At 49.2% G+C, this 20136-nt stretch overlaps 1 protein-coding gene across 50 annotated transcripts in view; it reads left to right on the top strand.

Moving 5' to 3' along the window:
• The window catches only part of EHMT1 (euchromatic histone lysine methyltransferase 1), a 107353-nt gene extending 91946 nt beyond the window's left edge, over window positions 1–15407 (top strand). For all 50 annotated transcript variants that reach the window (XM_086858700.1, XM_086858669.1, XM_086858675.1 and 47 more), the window contains 11 exons: window positions 368–469; window positions 943–1047; window positions 3776–3930; window positions 4650–4817; window positions 5174–5318; window positions 5965–6042; window positions 7280–7395; window positions 9545–9631; window positions 12015–12093; window positions 14089–14264; window positions 15030–15407. In XM_086858700.1, coding sequence (XP_086714826.1) covers window positions 368–469; window positions 943–1047; window positions 3776–3930; window positions 4650–4817; window positions 5174–5318; window positions 5965–6042; window positions 7280–7395; window positions 9545–9631; window positions 12015–12093; window positions 14089–14264; window positions 15030–15207 — 1389 coding nt within the window. In that variant the 3' untranslated portion in view covers window positions 15208–15407. The remainder of the gene's footprint in view (window positions 1–367; window positions 470–942; window positions 1048–3775; window positions 3931–4649; window positions 4818–5173; window positions 5319–5964; window positions 6043–7279; window positions 7396–9544; window positions 9632–12014; window positions 12094–14088; window positions 14265–15029) is intronic.
• Window positions 15408–20136: the final 4729 nt, after the last annotated feature.

Raw genomic sequence — 20136 nt, forward strand, 5'->3', positions numbered from 1 at the left:
TTTGCAAAGCCTTTTGCACTCTCAGCCTCCTTCTCTGTGCAGGTATCACCTCTTTGGTGTGAATCCCCCAGGCTCTGCTTAGTGCTCTCCTGCTCTCTTGCAGGACTTGCACTGCCTTCTTTCCTGGTTTTATTTCTTCTTTTTTATTCTTTTCCACCCCCCTGCTAAATATGGCTTAATTTCAGGGAAAATAAATCTTGTCATTACATCTCTACTCCCACATCCTTCCTCTGCTAACTGTCCTTGCCCTGGCCTCCCAACAGGCTCCTGGCAGTGGGGTGGAGACTTTTGGAGTCCTCTGCTCCATCTGGGAGCTTCTCTGCTGTTCCTGAGCATGGCTGAGGGTTTGTTGTGTGGTTGTGTGCAGGATGCCGAGGGCTCCACGTGTCTGCACTTGGCAGCCAAGAAGGGGCACTATGACGTGGTGCAGTACCTGCTCTCCAACGGGAAGATGGATGTCAACTGCCAGGTGAGACCTTCCCTGGCCCAGGAGCTGCTTTGCCCAGCTCAGGGACTCCCTCAGCAGATTTGCAGTTTCTCCTTGTAGAGCCTGTTGCTCCAGGGTGTGTCCCTGTGCTTTTCCTGGTGGGGGGATCACGGGCAATGGTGTGGGATGGGCTGAGCCTGGCACTTGTGGGGTTTGCCCATTGCCCTGGGGTGAGACAGAGCTGCACCTGGGGCAAGGGCAGGTCCCCCAGGCTTCTCAGGGAGTTTCTCTAAGGCCTTTTACACACCCTGGGTGTTCCTTGTGCTTTCTGGACAGCTTGAACAAGCTGGGGATGCAGAGCCAGCCTGCTGGGCTGGAATAAACTCCAGCTGCTGCTGCTCCCAGTCAGGCTGGGCTCTGCAGGACCTGCAGCAGAAGGGGAGCAAGGAGAGACAGGGGAGGGCAGCAGGAGGCTGTGTCTGTCCCCTGTGTCACCCCTTGCTGTCCCTGCCCAGGATGACGGTGGCTGGACGCCGATGATCTGGGCCACAGAGTACAAGCACATCGAGCTGGTGAAGCTGCTGCTGGCCAAGGGCTCGGACATCAACATCCGTGACAACGTAAGGCTCCTCTGCAATCCCCTGCCGAAATTCCAGTCTCTCTTTAAACCCCAGACACGCCCAAGGTGACGGATTTTGGGCTCAGTCCCTTGCCACAGTGTGAGTGAAGAGAGTTCTCTCAGAGTGAGAGAGTTTTCCTGCGTTTTGGGAAGAGGTTTGGCAGCTTGTGGAATGTCCTTTCCCTCCAGCTGCTCTGTCACAGCCTGGGAGGAGGCTGGAGGAATTCAGCTCTGGTTCCCATCCCTCTGGGCCCTCTGTGCTGCCACTGGACACTGCACCAGGCAGATCCCCTTTAATCCAGATTTACCATGTCCCAGGCCAGTGACTCTGGGTGTGGGTTAGGGGCACCCTGTGTGCCTTTTGAGGAGGATGAACTCGTGTTTGTGGGGCTGAGCACTCTGCCAGCAGCTGTCCAAGCCTGGCTTTTCCTGGGCATCGCTGCCAGGAAGCTCTGATGTGTCCAGAGCAGGGCCAGGCTGGCAGCTCAGGCTGGAGCTGCTCTGCCCTTCAGCTCCATAAATCCTGTTCCAGTGGGATGCACTCACGGAGTCCCTGGGAGCTCGGTGGGACCCCCCTGGGGCTGTGCCAGCAGCTTTCCCAGGGGTTTTCAAGGAAATAGAAAAGATACAAAGGAGATACTGCCTGCTTTTTTTCCCAGCCTTCTCCAGGGGAGTCATTGTATCAGCACAGCTCCTCTTTTTTTGTTATACTATGTTTCTCCTGTTTTTCTTGGAGTCTCTGTGGATATTGCACTGTGGTGTCTCACCCCACTCCTGGCAGGGTCCAGGGCCAGGTTGGACAAGGTTTGGAGCAGCCTGGGAATAGTGGAAGGTGTCCCTGTCCATGGCAGGGAGTGGCACTGGATGACTTTGAGTTCTCTTCCAAACCAAACCTCTCTGTGTTCCAGTGGTTTAACCCCAGCCAGTCACCAAGCCCCTCACAGCCCCTGGCTCTCTCCCCCACCAAAGGGGAGAGAATCAGAAGGGTAAAAGGTAGAAAAAGACCTGTGGGTTGAGATACAGTTTAATAGGGAAAGTCAAAGCCACAGAACACACAAAACAGGGAATTCATTCCCTGCTTCCCATAGCTGGGCAGCTGTTCAGCCCCACCCTTGCAACAGTGACCTGGGAGGACAAAAACCATCACTCCAAGCATCCCCCTTCCTCCTTCTTTCCCCACTTGATATCCTGAGCTGGTGTCAGATGGTCTGGAATGTCCCTTTGGTCAGGGTCACCTGTCCTGCTGTGTCCTCCCAGCTCTCCATGTCCCCAGTGAGGGGGGAGGACCAGAGCAGGCTCTGTGTCAGCAGCAGTAAAAACATCTCTGTCACCACCCCTGTGTTCAGATCAGCCACTGGGAGAAAGATTAACTCTACCCCTGCCAAACCCAGCACATTTAGACAGTTCCCAGTTCCCAGGCAGGTCTGGATCCAATCCTACTCCTAAAAACAAAATCAAGGTGAGAGGGGGCTTTTGGGGCTGTACATCTGCTTGCTGACTCTGAACAAAACACACTCTTTGATCTGTCACAGCTTCAGGATCACACATTAATGATGAACATCAAATCAACAATTTGCTTGAAAGAAAACCCCGCTCTTAACAGCTGTGTGTGTCACACATCCATCCTGGACCTGCAGCTGGGGTGTCCCGATGGATGTGCTTCAGGACAAATGTCACTCGTGCTGGGAAATATCCTGCTCTGAGAGAAATGCTTTTGATTGTGATGATGCTGCTTTTCAGGCAGGAGCAGTGCAAGGCAGAGCACCTCTCCAGGAGTCTGTGACCTGTCTGAGCTGCAGCACGTGGGTGCAGCCCACAGGGTGGATGTTTTCTCTAGATTGTATGGGATTTTTCTAGATGATGCTGTCAAGGGAAGCAGGAGCTGGGTAGAAAAGTGTCTCCCCCTTCCCTGATGTGTGGCAATAGCTCCCTATTTAAGGCAGGACCTTAAGTTATGTGGTAACAGCTCAAACACTCCAGCAGCAGCTTTGTTTTTGCTTTAAAAAGAAGAAAAAAGGGGAATAGCTGGGTGATCATTACTATCATTTCACTGTTGTCATCGACGTCTTTAGAGCCTGTCATGGGGAAGGGATCGACGTGTGCTGCAAATTGCAGTGTAACAGAAAACAGGATCATCCCTTAAAATATCTCCATCAAAAAGATGAGTGTTCAGCTATTTCCAGTGCTGCTGGTGAGAGATGAGTACATACAGTATTTAAGAGATGCCTGGAGTCAGATTGATTGCTTACCCCATGGCTCCTGGTTCTCTTTTTGGCACCTTCACGTAGCCTATGTGCTCTTTTTCTCCTTAATTTCGTGCTGTGCTCTTTTTCTCCCTAATTTTGCGGCCCTAGGAGGCACAGTAGCTTTCTTGGCTGTTGGGGCTGGGGAAACTCAGCTTCCAGCCTTTTCCAGCATGTTTGTTCATGTCTGTCACCCCTCTCCTGGATTGATCCAGATGGGTTTGTGGCTTGGAGACAGACGAGCTGTCTGTGTGTGTGTAGGGAAGGTGATGGATTGCCTTGTGTGCAGCCTCCCCATCCTTGGTGTGCTTGGATGGAGTGAGAACTCCCTGTTTGGCTGCTCTAAGGTTTCCCTGTCCACCCTGGCATTCCCAGGCAGACAGAGCAGGGTGGGGATGAACGCTGCAGGTGCGGAGCTGAAGGAAGGTGGCATCCCAAAGCCACGGGGTCTTAAACAATCTCCACTCTGTTCTCTTTTCCTTCCAGGAGGAAAACATTTGTTTGCACTGGGCTGCTTTTTCTGGCTGTGTTGACATAGCTGAGATCCTGCTGGCAGCAAAGTGTGACCTGCACGCCGTGAACATCCACGGGGACTCGCCCCTGCACATCGCGGCCCGAGAGAACCGCTACGAGTGTGTGGTGTAAGTGCCCTGCTCACCCCCTCCCTGCCTCCCTCAGTGCTGCCTGCCAGGCTCAGGAGAGCCTCTGAATCGCCTTTGGCCTTTACACACAGCCCAGGATTGGGATGGAGGGCTTCTTTTTCTCCCAGGGGTGGGGTGTGTGAGGTACCAGCTGCTGCCAGAGCTGGTCAGAAAATGCGGTGTGTTCTGGAGTCCGAGGGGCTGTGCTCAGCCTGGGCTTCCCAGCAGGAAGGTGTCAGGCTTCCTTGATTAAAGCTTTTTTTCCCCACAACTAGCATGGTAACAGGGCTTTTCCTTTGCTTCATCCCTGCTCTGAATAAAGCCATCATGTTCTCACCAAAAGCTGGTGAGTATAAACAAGGGCCAAGTCCACCGGCAGTTTCCTGTGGGACTTTTCCATTTCCAGCCTACTCTTCCCACCCCATATCTTTCCCTGCCAGAGAGAGTTTCAAGCCTGTCTGAAGTTAGGCTGGTACCAGCAGGGTACCTGAAGCAAGGCAAGGTTTGCCCAGAGCTCTCATGGGTGCCCAGAGCTCCAGTCTGTGGCTTCTGTCAGAAGGATTCACTGAACCATGCTTAATAAAGAAAACTCAGGTGATTATTCACTACTACAGATTCTTCCTCGTCCCCTGAGGGCTGGCTGGAGGATGTGATTCAGCTTGTTTTCCCCTTGCCTGGTTTCTCCTGGGGAATCCTTATCCTTCCTTGCTGTTTTGCAGTCTCTTTCTTTCCCGTGGCTCGGATGTCACTTTAAAGAACAAGGAGGGTGAGACCCCGCTCCAGTGCTCCAGCCTTAACTCTCAGGTCTGGGTGGCCCTACAGATGAACAAGACTCTCAAAGAATCGTCTTCTGAGAAGCCTGCCCAGATAGACAAGGTGGTGAGCAGGTGAGAATAGGGCTGGCTTTGCTTGTGGGTCATGAAGTTGAGCCCTTGCACAGGGGCCTGGCTTAAGAAAGAACTGTGCAGCTTCTTAAACTGGTGTGAAGGTCAGTGTGAGCTTAGCAAGAACTAAGCCCATGTTGAATCAGCCCATGGCTTGCAAATCCATCCTCCAAATGGAAATATTCACAAGCACAAAGAACCATCTGTAAGGCAGGGTGGGAAAACGTGAGCTCTGTTCTAATCTGAATGTCTTGGAGTGCTCAGCGCTCAAAGCCAGTGATTCTGGCCCAGGATGGCATTTGAATGGCCCCTTGTCTGGGGGGACTTTCCTTCTGTGACAGTTTTTTCTCCACTGACAGAGACATTGCCCGGGGTTACGAGCGGATCCCCATTCCCTGTGTCAATTCCGTGGACAGCGAGCCCTGCCCCAGCAATTACAAATACGTGTCACAGAACTGTGTCACCTCCCCGATGGACATTGACAGGAACATCACTCATTTACAGGTGAGGGGTCGTGCTTGGGTCCTGTTCTGGGCTGTGCAGCGCTCCTCAGGACAGGTTTGTAGTTCCAGATGGGAATGTCCTGATATCACCAACAAATTCCAGCTAAGGCTGAGTGCCTCACCTCCAGCTCTTGTTGTACGAGATGGGATTTTCATTTTCAGTTTTGAGGCTTTAGCTGTAGCATTGGCCATCTGGTGCTGGCTGATGTAGCTCCCATTTATCCTTCTTCTCTCCTCTGAGGCAGGAGAGTCGGGGGTTTGTTGGGACACCTTCCCCATGCTGCCTTCCCATGGACTGCAGCGCCCAGGCCGAGGTCTTGGCTGTGACACTCTGGTGTCCCTTGGAGCTTTCCTTGTCCTCAGGTGTGGAGAGCAGCTCACAGGGCATGGGGAGGATTAACAACAGGGGAACATCCTCTCCTGAGGCTGGCTCAGAATGAGATCCTTCCCTGCCAGGCAGAGTCCTTCGGTGCTCGTTGCACACAGAAATAAAGAATGGAGTAAAACTGCCATGGAACGGTGGAGCTGGTGATCCTTCTGGCCCAGAAGCTGCAGCAAGAGGAGGAGATGTGGTTTCCTGACCCAGTCACCAGCTGCAGTCTCAGTTGTGTGGGTGGTGTGGAATTAACCCTTTGTTTCTCTTGCAGTATTGTGTCTGTATAGACGACTGCTCCTCCAGTAACTGCATGTGTGGCCAGCTCAGCATGCGCTGCTGGTACGACAAGGTGAGGACACACAGCCCCCTCCTGGCTCACACCAGGGCTTGGGAGCTGAATTTTGCCTAATTCAGTTCCTTGCACAGCTCAGAGCCAGACTGGACAGGGCTTGGAGCAAGCCTGGTCTAGTGGGAGATGTCCCTGCCCATGGAAGGGAAGGAACTGAGCTTTAAGGCCCCTTCCAACCCAAACCATTCCCTGCTTCTGTAATTCCAGCTCCTTTCTTCTTCACTTAAAATGCCTGAAGTTCCAGTCTCAGCTCTGAGACATGTGTGATAATCCAAACTGTGTGCTCAGGGCAGCTTTTCTCGTGTTATTTATTTGTGTTCCTCTCGTGCCAACTGAGCCATTAATTACACCCATGTGATAGGGAGCATTTAATAATCCATGCATGAAATCAGCTTCCATTTCAGAGCAACGTGGGAAGTGCTGTAAGATGTAAACAAAGGGAGAAGAGTAGACAGAGAATTTATTTTTTTTTAATCTGCTTTTATTTGTTGTGATTCCTCTGGATGAAGGTAAAGATAAGGTTTTTTTCACTGTCAGAAAGTCAGGTTTGTTTTGGGTAAATGCTTCAACCCTCCAGGGAGGTTTTGAGATTCATCTTTGGGTAGGTGCTACAAAGATCAGAAGTTCTGTGAATCTCTGCAGGTTTCTCCCAGGGGGAGTGTTGGCATCTTCCTTGGCTTTCTAGCCATTTATTTACACATTAATAGGTGATTACACCTCTCAAGCCTCAAAAGCCACATTTGTTAAATATGATAAATTGCATCCATCACTTCCTTAGTCCTGTATGTTGGTAAATAATTGAATTGTAGCTTTTTTTGGGAGCGTTATTTGGGAAGGTAGTGTGGTTCACAGAACTGGCCTTGGACTCTGCAAGTTCAGGCTTTATTCCAGAGGCAGACTAAGCATCCACTTCTCCCCTCCAGCACAGCAAATGGCAATAATGATGATGCACACCAGTTTTCTGCACAGCACCGGGAGGCATTTTTTTTAATGCTGTGTAGGGTGATAGCAGGCAGCAAAAATCCAAATTCTCTGGCTGTTTGTCAGCTGTGGGTGACTGTGCTGCTGTCAGGGTAGTGCAAAACCACTGCAGAACCTGAGCTCTGGTGCTGGGTTTGGAGCATGACTCCACCGTGGGGTTCTCTGGGCTGTTTTTACCCTGGAGGGAATTTCTGCCTGTGGTTTTGGGGGTCCCAGGAGCAGACAATAACCCAGTGTGGGGTTCTCTGTCCTTCAGGATGGCCGACTCCTGCCTGAGTTCAACATGGCTGAGCCCCCCCTGATCTTTGAGTGCAACCACGCGTGCTCGTGCTGGAGAACCTGCAGGAACCGGGTGGTGCAGAACGGCCTCAGGTGAGCAGGAGGGGCAAACACAGCTGACCTGGGCAGGACCAACCCCAAAGCCATCAGATTTCTGCCTCTCAGCTCCCCCATAATCCCACAAAACCCAGCACAGAAGCTGGGGCTGGTGGGATGGAAGCGGGTTCCTGCATGCTGCCGGTGGGAATGAAGCAGCAGTGGGTTGATGAGCTCAATTAACATCTCAGTTAATATTTGCACCCTGCCCATGGCACCATCAGGTGGGAACTGCAGTGTTCTTTCATCAGCTGACCATAAAACATACAAGTGGCTTGTGGGTTTGCGTGCACAGCCCAAGTGTCTCAGGGGGGGAGCTGAGAAGGACACGACAGCAGCAGAGTCTGAATTCAGAAGATCTTGTAAGCCAGCAGTCTAGATTAGAAATACAGGCCAGCATGCCCAGACTTGGCTGCTTAAAATTTCCAAGTTCTTGGCATGATTCCCCCTGAATTAGATACCTGAATGCCTGTTGGCCTCGCTGCTCCAACTTAGACCGTTGGGATTTTGGTGCCTGGCTAAAAATGCCAATGTTTTGGTTTGGTTTTGGTGGAGTTTGCCACTGCACTAAGTTCAAAGGGATCCCACTTGGAAAAAAAAAAAAAAAAAGACTTTTTTGAATTTCTTTGTGGTGCTGACAACACTCTTTTTGCAAGCTTTGTAGTTTCAATGACATTTTGCAGTGTTAAAAATAAGCAAGGAAGAAACTGGATGTGTTTCCTCAGAACTTTACCTCTCCCTGGTTTTCCCTGCCAAGCTCCGGTGCGTCCGTGGGTGTTTCTTTAGGAGCTGCACAGCTAGAGCTGTTGCTTTGGCATTTTTTTGCCTTGCTGAAGTGTTTTTTTCTGAAAGATGGGAAGGGTTGGGAACCCAACCACGAGCTGGGGAGAGCAGCTCTGCTGGGAAGGGGGGTCAGGTGCTGGGCAGAGCTCACGGTCCCTGGGGAGGCAGAGGGGAAAGCTCCTGCCTTGGGGCTGCAGCTGCCACAGGGGTGCTGCTGCTCCGTTTTCAGTGTTTTCTTGATCAGATTGGCTCCAAATTACCTCTGCCTGGCAGAGCACACGTATCCAGCTGGCAGGCTGGCCCAGCTCAGCTGGCAGGCTCAGCTCGGAGCCACGGCCCCGCTGCCACCGGTGTTGGCTCCAGCGCAGAGCTCAGACCTGAGCCGGGCTCTGCTCTGCTGGACAAACCAAAACCTGGGGGAGCTTCCCCAAGCCCCAAACCCAGTGTTAGACTTTGTTTCTCAGAGAGCAATCACTCCCCTGAGGTCATGGTTTGCCCTGGTGAAGCTGTGGGCAAACAGGATAAAACTGACATCCCTTGGTTTGAGCTGACAGTGCAGGAGGGAGTGGGTGGGGGGAAGAGAAGTACTGGGAAAAGCAACAGGGTGAAGTTAAGGTGAGCATCAGATTTCACTTAATTCCGATAACAGCGTTGCTGAGAGTGGGTTTTGGTTCCCTCAGGGATAGAGCAAGCTTTTCCTAGCCCTGGAGACTGTTCATCCTGCACTTAACTCAGGTTCTGGCTGAGCACGAGGCAGAATGACTTACAGGATTGTTTCTCTGCCTATAAACCCCATCAGTAAAATTCCACAGAGCAGCTATTATACCAAGAAGTCTCAAGTTGCAGCTTTTCTTTCTTGTCTTTCATCCAGGCAGCTGGATATGATGGAATTGCTGAATGCCCTGGCTTTGGCAGAGGGCAGAGGGGTCAGAGCACTTAGCTCAAGGTGTTCTTTAGTCCCTGGGAGCTCCTTGCCTTCCCCTTCAGCACCACTCCCTGCACGGCTCCGCTGCTGTAAATCCTCTTCCACCTTCCCTGCTTCTCCCAGGGCTGTGTGGAGGGGGAGGAAATGCTGCTGGTGGCGTTCTGATATCCTCTGTAAATCATCATCACACACAGCATCTAGCCCTGGTACCTGTCCCTTGTCCCTGGGCTGTTTCCATGCCAGCATCTGCCCACAGCTGGGAGCGGTGGGAGTGGAGCATCCCTGCAGGGTGAGAACGGGAGGATGAATATTAAAATCCTCTGGGAGCGTGTGGTGATGGAAGGTGCTGGCTTTTTGCTCATCTCTCTGTGAAAATCTGTTCTTTCCATGGAGTGCTGCCACCAGTGTGGCTTCATTTCCTCTCTTCCTTTTTCCCAGGACTCGGTTGCAGCTTTACCGGACCCAAAAGATGGGCTGGGGAGTGCGGACAATGCAGGACATTCCTCTGGGAACCTTCGTGTGCGAGTAAGTTGGGCAGCTTCCACCACCCCAAAATCCCCAGCACTTCCCAAATCCAACATTGAATTGTGCAGCTTCCACCATCCCAAAATCCCCAGCACTCCCCAAATCCAACATTGAATTGTGCAGCTTCCACTATCCCAAAATCCCCAGCACTCCCCAAATCCAACATTGAATTGTTCCACTTCCACCATCCCAAAATCCCCAGCACTTCCCAAATCCTGCACTGAATTGTGCAGTTTCCACCATCCCAAAAACCCCAGCACTTCCCAAATCCAGCTCTGAATTGTGCAGCTTCCACCATCCCAAAAACCCCAGCACTTCCCAAATCCAACATTGAATTGTGCAGCTTCCACCATCCCAAAATCCCCAGCACTCCCCAAATCCAACACTGAATTGTGCAGTTTCCACCATCCCAAAATCCCCAGCACTTCCCAAATCCAACATTGAATTGTTCCACTTCCACCATCCCAAAAACCCCAGCACTTCCCAAATCCAAAATTGAATTGTTCCACTTCCACCATCCCAAAATCCCCAGCACTTCCCAAATCCTGCACTGAATTGTGCAGCTTCCACCATCCCAAAACCCCCAGCACTCCCCAAATCCAGCACTGAATTGTTCCACTTCCACCATCCCAAAAACCCCAGCACTTCCCAAATCCAACATTGAATTGTTCCACTTCCACCATCCCAAAATCCTCAGCACTTCTGCAGGGCACACATGGTTTGCTCCCCTTCCAGGAGAGGTTTTCATGCCCATCATGATCGATCCCAGCCCTCAGCCAGAGGTTTCCTGACTCCACTTCCTGCCCTGTCCATCCTTCTCCCAGTGTGGAGCTTTCTCCACCGCCCTCTGTCCTGCTGGGATCTGTTCTCAGCTCTTCCCCCTTTTTGAAACACAAGTGATGGGTGAAAAACTCTTTGGGTTTTGCTGCAAAATGTGCTCAACTCCCGTGTTTGCCACAGATGTGGGACCCTGCAACTTCCTGTGCTTGTCCTGCCTTCTCCAGAGGTTTTCCAGTGGCACAGCTCTGATTCAGCAGGATGATGAAGCACTTGGGGTTAAGCACATGTTTTGGCCCTGACTCAATAAAGTACTTAGGCACAGAAATGTTCAGATTTATGTCAAAACCTGTCATCAGAGCTCATGGTTGGAGGCTTTGAAGTGGTGTATGTACTTTATTAAATAGTTTGGGAAGTGTTTCCTTCATTGCAATACTTCAGTGACTGAAGACCTTCTAAATAAGGCTGGACTTGTGTCCATCGTGGAAACAGGTTCTGCTGGATTTTAGGGCTAGATATTGAAGAAACACTTGGCCAATTCACTGCAGTGAATCAAAATTATCTTTTTTTTTTTCTTTTAAAAATAATCTTTCTCAATCCCCCCCTGCAAACCCATCACACATCAATAACCCAGCTGTTTCACTGCTGGGTGTTATCTTCATTAGCTAAATTGCTCAAAATATCCTGGGAAATACATGAGGGGAAGACACAAATGTTTTGTTTTGGGATGTGAACAGTACGAGCACTGCAGTGGGACAACCTGAGTCTGACCAGGAACTTCAGGAGTTTGTGTGTTGATCTTGGCCAGCAGAGAGATTTGCAAAAAGGAAGCTTAGCCCTCAGGAAAAAATAAATGGATTTTTAATATGAGAGGGGTTTTAATGTCATTAGTTTAATTTTAAATATTGTTTAATATTTATTATTATGTAATTATAAAATAATTATAATAATTATTATAAATTATATATTATATGGTATATTATATCTATTATATCTGTTATATCTATTATATCTATGATATATGATATATGATATTGTATATTATATATTATATATTATATATTATATATTATATATTATATATTATATATTATATATTATATATTATATATTATATATTATAGATTACATATTATATATTATATATTATATAGTATATAGTATATAGTATATATTATATATAATATATGATATATTATATATTACAGATTATAGATTACATATTACATATTATATATTATATATTATATAGTATATAGTATATAGTATATAGTATATAGTATATAGTATATATATTATATTATATATAATATATAACATATTATAATAAAATATTATGAATAATTATAAATAACTATACGAAATAAATAATTATAAATAATAAAATATTATTTAAGAGTTGCTCTGAAGAGGTTTTTCCAGAGAAAACCTGGAGTTTGGAGCCAGATTTTCACTGCTGGAAGTGAACAGAGCTCAGTTTGGTGTCTTGGGGCTGGCCAGCACTGAGGCTGTGGTTGCCCGTCTGTGGCTGGGCTGCATCCCTGTGTTTCTCTCTCCCCAAAAAGAGGAGTTTGAAGGTGTGATCACCTCATCCCTGTGCCCACAGGTACGTTGGGGAGCTCATCTCCGACTCGGAGGCCGATGTCCGCGAGGAGGACTCCTACCTCTTCGACCTGGACAACAAGGTACAGTGTCTGCAGCTGTCCTGTCCCAAAGCCCAGCTCCTGGCTCCTCAAAAGAGGAGCTGCATCTCCATCTGCAGCAAAATCCTGCAGGGAGCAGGGCTGCTGTGCTTTAGTGGGAACGTGGTTGAAGGCAGAGCTGGGGCTGGGTAAACCCAACATGTGCTGCCCACACCCTCTGGATCATCCTGAGCTCAATTGTCCAGCTTTTGGTACTCCCAGCTTGGCACCTGTGTGATTGGCAGCTCTCTGAGTTCTTCATAAAGTGGTGATGAGCTGAAAGATTTAAAAAAAAACACCCCAACAAACCCTGTTCACTCATAAAACATCCAGCAGCCACCCTGGCACAGGGGCTTGTTCTGCTCTTTGTTCCCCTGCGCTGCTCTGTGAGGGCTCTCAGGGCAGGAATTTTGCTTTGCAAAGTAAAATCTCAAAGTTTTCAGCGAGGCCACGGCTTCAGACTGCCCCTGGGAAAGGAGAAGTGAGGAAAGGTGAGCTGGGGACTCGCAGGAGTGGGGTGGCTTCCAAGGAAGGCTGTAAAACACTCTGTGCCTTGTTTCTGTCATCAGCTTGTGACAAAAAAGCTTCACTTTATTTTTTCTGTTCTCTTTTTTTTTTAAAGCAACACCCATTTCAAGAGCTGAGGAAAGATAAATGATGAGTCTGGTGTGAAAACAGGGGGTCATTAAGAAGTTGAAAAGGATTTTAGCCTGGTTTATGAGGCACCTGGGCCCTGCCCTGCCTCTTGCTCAGCCCTGACTGGCAGCCCTGGGGGAGAACCTCAGTGCTGGCCCTGGAAATCCTTCAGGGAAACGGGGAGACCAAGCATCTGCAGAAAAGCAGGCACCAAATCACTGGGGGATGGTTAAAGCTGCCCACCAGGCTGGGCAGAGAAGGGCAGGGCAGAGCCAGCGGGTCCTGTGTCCTCCAGAGTGATGGGGCACTGCCAAGGCTGGGAATCCCAACCCTGGCGGGGCCTCGAGGTCCTGGTGTGTCCCAAAGGAATGGCTTGAATGGACCTGTGCTGTGGTGAGAGTGGTTGGGCTGTCGTTTGTGATGTCCTTGTCCCTTGAGCTGTCACTCTCAGCCCCCTGGGAGGTGATCCTGGAGTGTCCCAGGTGCTGCTGTGGGTGTCATCCTGCCCCACTGTGGTGTTCCTGTGGGTGAAACGGAGGGAGGGAAATCACTGATTCATCAGATCACAGCTGGTGACACCGTGTGTGTGCTCCAGGCCCCTTGGGGTGATGCCTCCCCCAGTGCTGGGGATGTTTTGGATTTTTTCCTGGGCTCCTGCACCCCCGAGTGTGCCCTGGCACAGCTCATCCATTAACGATCCGAGGTGCTTGTCCAAAAGGGACTTGGAGCACCACTAATGGATCCTTTTGCTTTTGGCCTCTTTGCAACTGAAATTAGCTCCTGTAATTAAAGCCTCTGCTTTGCACAGTCATTCTCTACTGGAATAAAAAAGCCCTGAGGGGGGTTCTTTTATTTTCAAGAAAAACAAAGTATTACTGCTCTCTGGAAAGAGAATTTCTGTGTTCTCACTTTCACTCTTATCTGCAAAACCCTGTGTTTTCTCAAGGCTCTGGCTTTGTGTTTCCAAGCTGTCATGTTCAATTAGAGGACAGAGCAGATGCCTGTTCCCCTGTCCAGGGGCTGGTACCTGTAAAGTGTCTGCACTGAACATCAACCCCATTGTGCCAAACTGGTGCTTGGACTGGGAGAACTGGTGTGCCAGTGTTAAAAACCAGCCCCTGGGGTGAGTGGGGGGTCAGAGTGCCGTGCAGTAAACTCTCTTTTCAGGCTACTGTTGAATATTAATTAAATATAAAAGTGTGTGTGTGTGTTTTCAGTCCTTTGAAGCCCACAGCGAGTGCCCTGCCCTGCCCTGGCTGTTCCTGGAGCTCTCAGGAGCGTTAATGGGGGGACCAACAGGCTGATCATTTATTTAACCCAATAAAGCCCAGCCCTAACCAGCTCTGCCCCGTTTCTCCCCAGGATGGAGAGGTTTACTGCATCGATGCCCGTTTCTATGGCAACATCAGCCGCTTCATCAACCACCTGTGCGAGCCCAACCTCATCCCCGTGCGGGTGTTCATGTCCCACCAGGACCTGCGCTTCCCCAGGATCGCCTTCTTCAGCACCAGGCACATAGAGGCTGGGGAGGAGATCGGGTACGTGTCCCCTCCCTGCCCCAGGAGAGCTCTGCTGCTCCCCTGCTGCCTCACCCCATCCCTTTGCTCCAGGGCTCTGTCCCCAGGGCCCTTTGGGATCGCCCTGAGGTTTGTAAAGGGTCAGGTTCAACCTGGTCATGCCCTGGGCTGAGCAGTGTGGGCAGCAGGGGAGGGGATTCTGTCCCTGTGCTCAGGTGAGACCCCACCTGCAGAGCTGGCCCAGCCCTGGGACCAGCACAGGGAGCACCTGGAGAGATCCAGAGGAGGCTGGAGCCAGGCTGGGAGAACTGGGGGTGCTCACCTGGAGAAGAGCAGGCTCCAGGGAGAGCTCAGAGCCCCTTCCAGAGCCTAAAGGGACTCCAGGGGAGCTGGAGAGGGACTGGGGACAAGGGATGGAGGGACAGGACACAGGGAATGGCTCCCAGTGCCAGAGGGCAGGGATAGCCTGTATTAAATAAATGAAGAAATCTCCAGTGAGGGTGGGCAGGCCCTGGCACAGGGTGCCCAGAGGAGCTGGGGCTGCCCCTGGATCCCTGGAATGTCCAAGGCCAGGCTGCTGGAGCTCTGGATCCCTGGAATGTCCAAGGCCAGGCTGCTGGAGCTCTGGATCCCTGGAATGTCCAAGGCCAGGCTGCTGGAGCTCTCATAAAAGGGGTCCCTGCCCACTGAACAGACCAATCCTTGAGGCTGCTCCAAGCCAAACCCCGCCGGGATTTTCGGGAGCCGTGGCAGTTCCCTGACCCCTCTCGTGTCTCTCTCTCGCAGCTTCGACTACGGGGACAGGTTCTGGGACATCAAAGGCAAATTCTTCAGCTGTCAGTGCGGTTCACCCAAGTGCAAACACTCGAGCTCGGCGCTGGCCCAGCGGCAGGCGAGCACCTCGGCCCAGGACACGCAGGAGAACGGGCTCCCCGACACCAGCTCCGCCACAGCCTCCTTCTGACACCACCTCCCTCCACCCCACAGCTTCACCTCTTTCCATTTAAACAGAAAGAAGAGAGAGAGAGAAAAAGAGAGAGAGAGAGAAAAAAAAAAAAAAAAGACACAAAACCATGCAAAAAAAATTAAATTAAAAAATAATGAAAAAAAAAAAAAAAAAGAAAAGGGGAAAAAAAAAAAATCAATAAAAAGAATTTGAATAAACCCCGCTCAAGGAAAGCCAAGGGTTTGTGACACTTAGGGCTGTGCCACCGACTGTTACTTGAGGAAGGAGTGAAAGCAAACCCCGCCTCTGTGACGTTCTCCCCTCCCTGCTCCTGGAAAAGCTGCTGGCTTTCACAGCTGTGTGTGCAGGGGTGGCTGTTGCATTTTTTTTTTTTTAATTTCTTTTTTTGCCACCTGAGCTGTCCTTGCCTCCTCTCTGAACGTGCCGAGTGTCGTCAGAGGCAGGGAGAGCCGCTCCCTGCCTGGATCCCTCACCACAATAAACTCTGGATACTTGCTGGGACTTTTCTGGGAGGGAGCTGCCTCTGGGTTTGCTTGGCACAGCCCCAGGGCAGGTTGTGCTGGTTGGTTTTTTTGTTGGTTTGGTTGGGTTATTTTTTTTTTTTTTGGTTGGTTGGTTGGTTTTTTGGTTTGTTTTTTTTTTTTTTTTTTATATAAATGAATAATTCCTCCCCCATCTCGCAGGACGTTGTGGTGGGGCCCTACAAACACCCTCAATTCTCTCTTTTTTTTTTCTTTTTTTTCTCATCTGATGAGAAGAATCCCAGAATATTTCCAATCCCTGTGATCCCTGGCTCTCTCCCTCCTGGATTTTCTCCGTTCAAAGCAGCTCTGCTCCTGTTCCTGTCTCAGTGTTGGGTTCCTCCGTGAAGGAATTCCCCTCTCCCTGCCCCACCAGTGCTTTTAGAGAGAGAAGGCCGAAGAGGATTTTACAAGACACTAATTCCTAAAGAAAACCAAGTTTCCCCCCTCCTTTTTTTAAAGATAAAGTGAATGAAATATATATTATAGAGGACCTGGACTGGCTGGGGTGGACAGATGTGTGACGGTGAGGAGATCCCAGCTGCCACCAGCTCATCTGTTCCCATCCCTTTGCTCCACCCTGGGCACCTTGGATCGATTTTTAAGCCACAATGCTATGAGGTTTCAATGAACTGATTTATTTTTTACCATTATTGAAACATCGGGGACAAGCATTAAAAACGTGAGGAAAAAAAAAAAAAAAAAACACAACAAAAAAAAAGCTTAAAAAGAAAAAAAAAAACCAACAAAAAACAACAAAACCCACAAAAAAAAAAAAACCCAAAAAAACCAAAACGACAACAAAAAAGAAACCACAAAACAAAACGGTGCTGATTCTGGTGTGATTTTTGCTCACCACGTGAATATAAACTTATCAATTGTATAAAAAGAACAAAGTGATTTTAGTATAAAAAAATGCAGGAAAAAAAAAACAAAACTTTTTTTAAATTGTTAGTATTGTAGTGTGAATAAATTTGCCATCACCTTTTGTGTGGTGGCTGGGCAGGTCATTATCTTAATTTTTTTTTTTTTTTTTTTTTTTGCATATATCTTTTAAATACTGTAATTAGTGCAGTAACAAGTTTTTTCGTTTTTTTTGGTTTTTTTTGTTCATCTCTTCTAGAACATTCATAATGCCATCATGTTTATTATTATTATTTTTTTTTCTGTTAATGTTTTTGACAGTTTTAAAGGAGCAGCCTTTTGGCTCTGATCATTTTCTTGTTCTGTTTTCAATGAAATCAATAAAAAAAAAAAAAAAGTGCTTTAAAAGGAGTTTGGGGTTGTTTTTTTTAAAAAAAAATTGTGTCATATAAAAATTTGGGAGCCTGAATTCCAATCAGGATGGGCAGCACTGAGGTTTGGGGATCCTGGGATGTCTCCCCAGGGGAGAAAATTAAATAAAATCCCCTTCCCTCTCTTTGTGCTGCTGTGACCTCCTCTGATGAGGAAATATGAGCCAGGCTGATGGTTATCCTGCAGCCCAGGTAAGAGTTATAAAATCTCTATAAATGCAGAATTTCACCTCGCATCTCATTTCTGAGCCTTTGCCAGAGCTGGAAGAAATATTACTTTATCTCCCTGCTGGCACAGAATATTCCCTCGTTGTCTGAAGGAGCTCCCTTATCACCCTTTTAATTTCCTTTCTGGTGCTCCAAGCAGGATGAAAATCCTCTGCCCTGTCACTGGAGGCAGGGCAAGGGCTCCATGTCCTGGCTGAGAGAAAGAACCAGCCTGAGGTTCAGGTTTAAGGCTGCAGAGGGATGGCAGAGATGAGAGCACAGCAGAGATCAGGCTCAGCCCCCCTGTCCCTTCCCCAGCCCCAGAAATTGCCAGAACACCCAGAGAAAATCAGATATTGCTGGGTGCTGCCTGTGGGGAAAGGTGTGATTCTCCTGGGGAGGGGAGGTGGGACAAGCTCAGCCCCACAGCTGAGCCTTTGCTCATCTCTGCCTTTTAATCTCAGTTTAACAGTGTGGGAGTCACTAAAGAGGGCTCAGGACTGGGCTCAGGCTCTGCTGGTGGCACTGGGGACACAGCAGCTCTTGCTGGAGGTGCCTGTGTGCCTCGGGAGGGGACCTGGCCAGGGAGTGACACCTGGGCCACCTCTGCTCCCCCTGCAGCATCACAGGGACCCCAGCAGGGAAATGCCCCCGGGGAAGTTTTTAATGCAGAAATGCTCTCCAGCCCTCTGGGATGGCTGGGGGAGTGGAAGGAAGGAAGTTGAGGCACGAGAAGTGTCCCCACCACGTCACACCCTGCAAAGGGGGGGTTGGCAAGCAGCTCCTGGAGCTTTGGGAGGTGGGATCAAGGTCCCAGACCTGCACTGGGGGTTTTCCAGTGCTGCCAGCAGAGCCTGGTGCTGAGCTGGGATTAAATTCCCCATTGCAGAGTCCCAGCTGAGCTGGGAGCAGGGCCTGGGCAAAGCCAGGCTTTGTTCAAACACCCGGAGCTCTGCACGAGAGGTGACATTAAAGAGGGCTGGTGTTCACCAGGGATCCATTTGCCAGCTTTCCTGGCTGCAGGGTCTGGAACTCCTCAGGAATTCACACTGAGACCCTCCCTGCCCCTCTGAGGGTTTGCAGGAGCCACAAAACCCCTCTGAGCCCAGCAGAGATGGGATTTTGGGACGAGTTCACATCCAGGAGGTGGCAGGGAGCCCTGGGCACCGCAAAGTTTCCATTCTGGGTTTGGGATCCTTTCTCCCTCCCCAAGGAAAGGGGGGACAGGGGAAATGCCACCCCTGATCCTCTTTTCAGACCAATTCACCCCATTTCCAGCCCCCTTCCAGGCCATGAACCCCCAGTGCTGGGGGCTGGGCCCTGACCTGGGCTCTCCAGTGTGGACAAAGCCTCGGGGAGATGCTCTGTAACCAAAACAGCTGGAGGAGAGGTGAAATGAGGATTTGTGGTGTTGATCAGGTAGAAAACAAAAATATTTTCAGGCTGGATTTTTTTTTTCCCCTTCTGGGGGTTTAATTTTTTTGCTCTGTGCTCATCCCTTGGGAGCCTGGGAATGTGGAGCCCACTGTGAGGATGGAAAACACCTGGATATGGAGAGCTTCCCCTCCAGAGGAGCCTCCATCTGTGTGCTCAGAATGAGGCTGATTTAAATGTGATTTATTTGTCTGCAACGTGCAATAACCTCAGGAAAAAAAAACCCCAAACCCTCAGCAATCCTGATTTGAAAAAGCAAGAAATCATTGAGGTTTTTCTCCCTCCTTTCAGCAGATCCAGAGGCAATGAAACAGCAGTGATGGGTGAATAATAAAACCCTTCTGTGGATAAAGTATAGAAGCCCACAGAGGCAGGGCTCAGGGTGAGCAGAAAATATTCCACCTGAGCAACAGCAATTAGTGCACCTGGCTTTGCCTTTGTTGTGCTCTGTAAATACAATTCTGAGCAGCAAATAAGCAGATAAGCTTTACCCAGATGTAATAAGACAAATCTCCTTTTCTCCCACCTCTGCTGGAGGAGGATTTCTCTCTGGTTGTGCAGCTGTTGGGGGAAAACAGCTGGAATAAATTGCTTGGGAGTTTGTGAGCAGCAAACACGGCCTGCACCGTTACCACAGTGACTTTATAAATGAATTAAAGGGGAATATTCCCACTCACATCGTGAAAATGCCTTTGACACAGCTGGGAGGAGTTGAGGAACTTGTGTGGTGTTTTGCTCTATCAATGCCTGCTCTTCCCTCCTGCTGCAGGATATAGAAATATAGAGAAATATAGAGAAATATAGAGAAATATAGAGAAATATAGAGAAATATAAATAAATATAAATATAAATATAAATATAAATATAAATATAAATATAAATATAAATATAAATATAAATATAAATATACAAATGTATTTGTACAGGCTGCAGATCAGGGCAAAGTTCTTTCAAATAAAACATTTCTCTGAACCAACAGCTTTGCTGCATATTGGATTCTGTTAAAGGAATTCAATTTAGAGAACATCAGGCCAGGAGGAGGAGGAGGAGGAGGGCAAACCATTATGGCTAAATAATTCCAATTAACCATTCCAGACCTTTCTGGCTAATTCAGTTGGAGTAAGTGTTGCCTGGTGTAGGGATCTGCAGGGCTGAGATCCTCCTGCAGCTCCAGGGAATGTCTGGGATGCTGAGGGCTGCACTGGACCTGAGCAGAGCCTGGTTTGATGTTACTGAGCTCCACTTCTTGAAACAGAACAGGGAAGGAAGAATCTGGGCTGGGAAGCAGAGCTCGGGTACCTCTCCTGCAGCCAGTCCTCATTTCACTTCCCTGGGCACATGCAACCATTTCCAGGCTAATTCCTAAATCAGTGTAAACATCAAAGCAGCGCCTGGAACGAGGCAAATGGTCCAGCTCAGCTCTGCTGTGCAAAAACAACCCAGATCCCAATGGGAAGCTTTACCAGGAG

Source organism: Cyanistes caeruleus, chromosome 20, assembly GCF_971803275.1.
Source record: "Cyanistes caeruleus chromosome 20, bCyaCae1.hap1.1, whole genome shotgun sequence".
Classification (NCBI taxonomy): Eukaryota; Metazoa; Chordata; class Aves; order Passeriformes; family Paridae; genus Cyanistes; species Cyanistes caeruleus.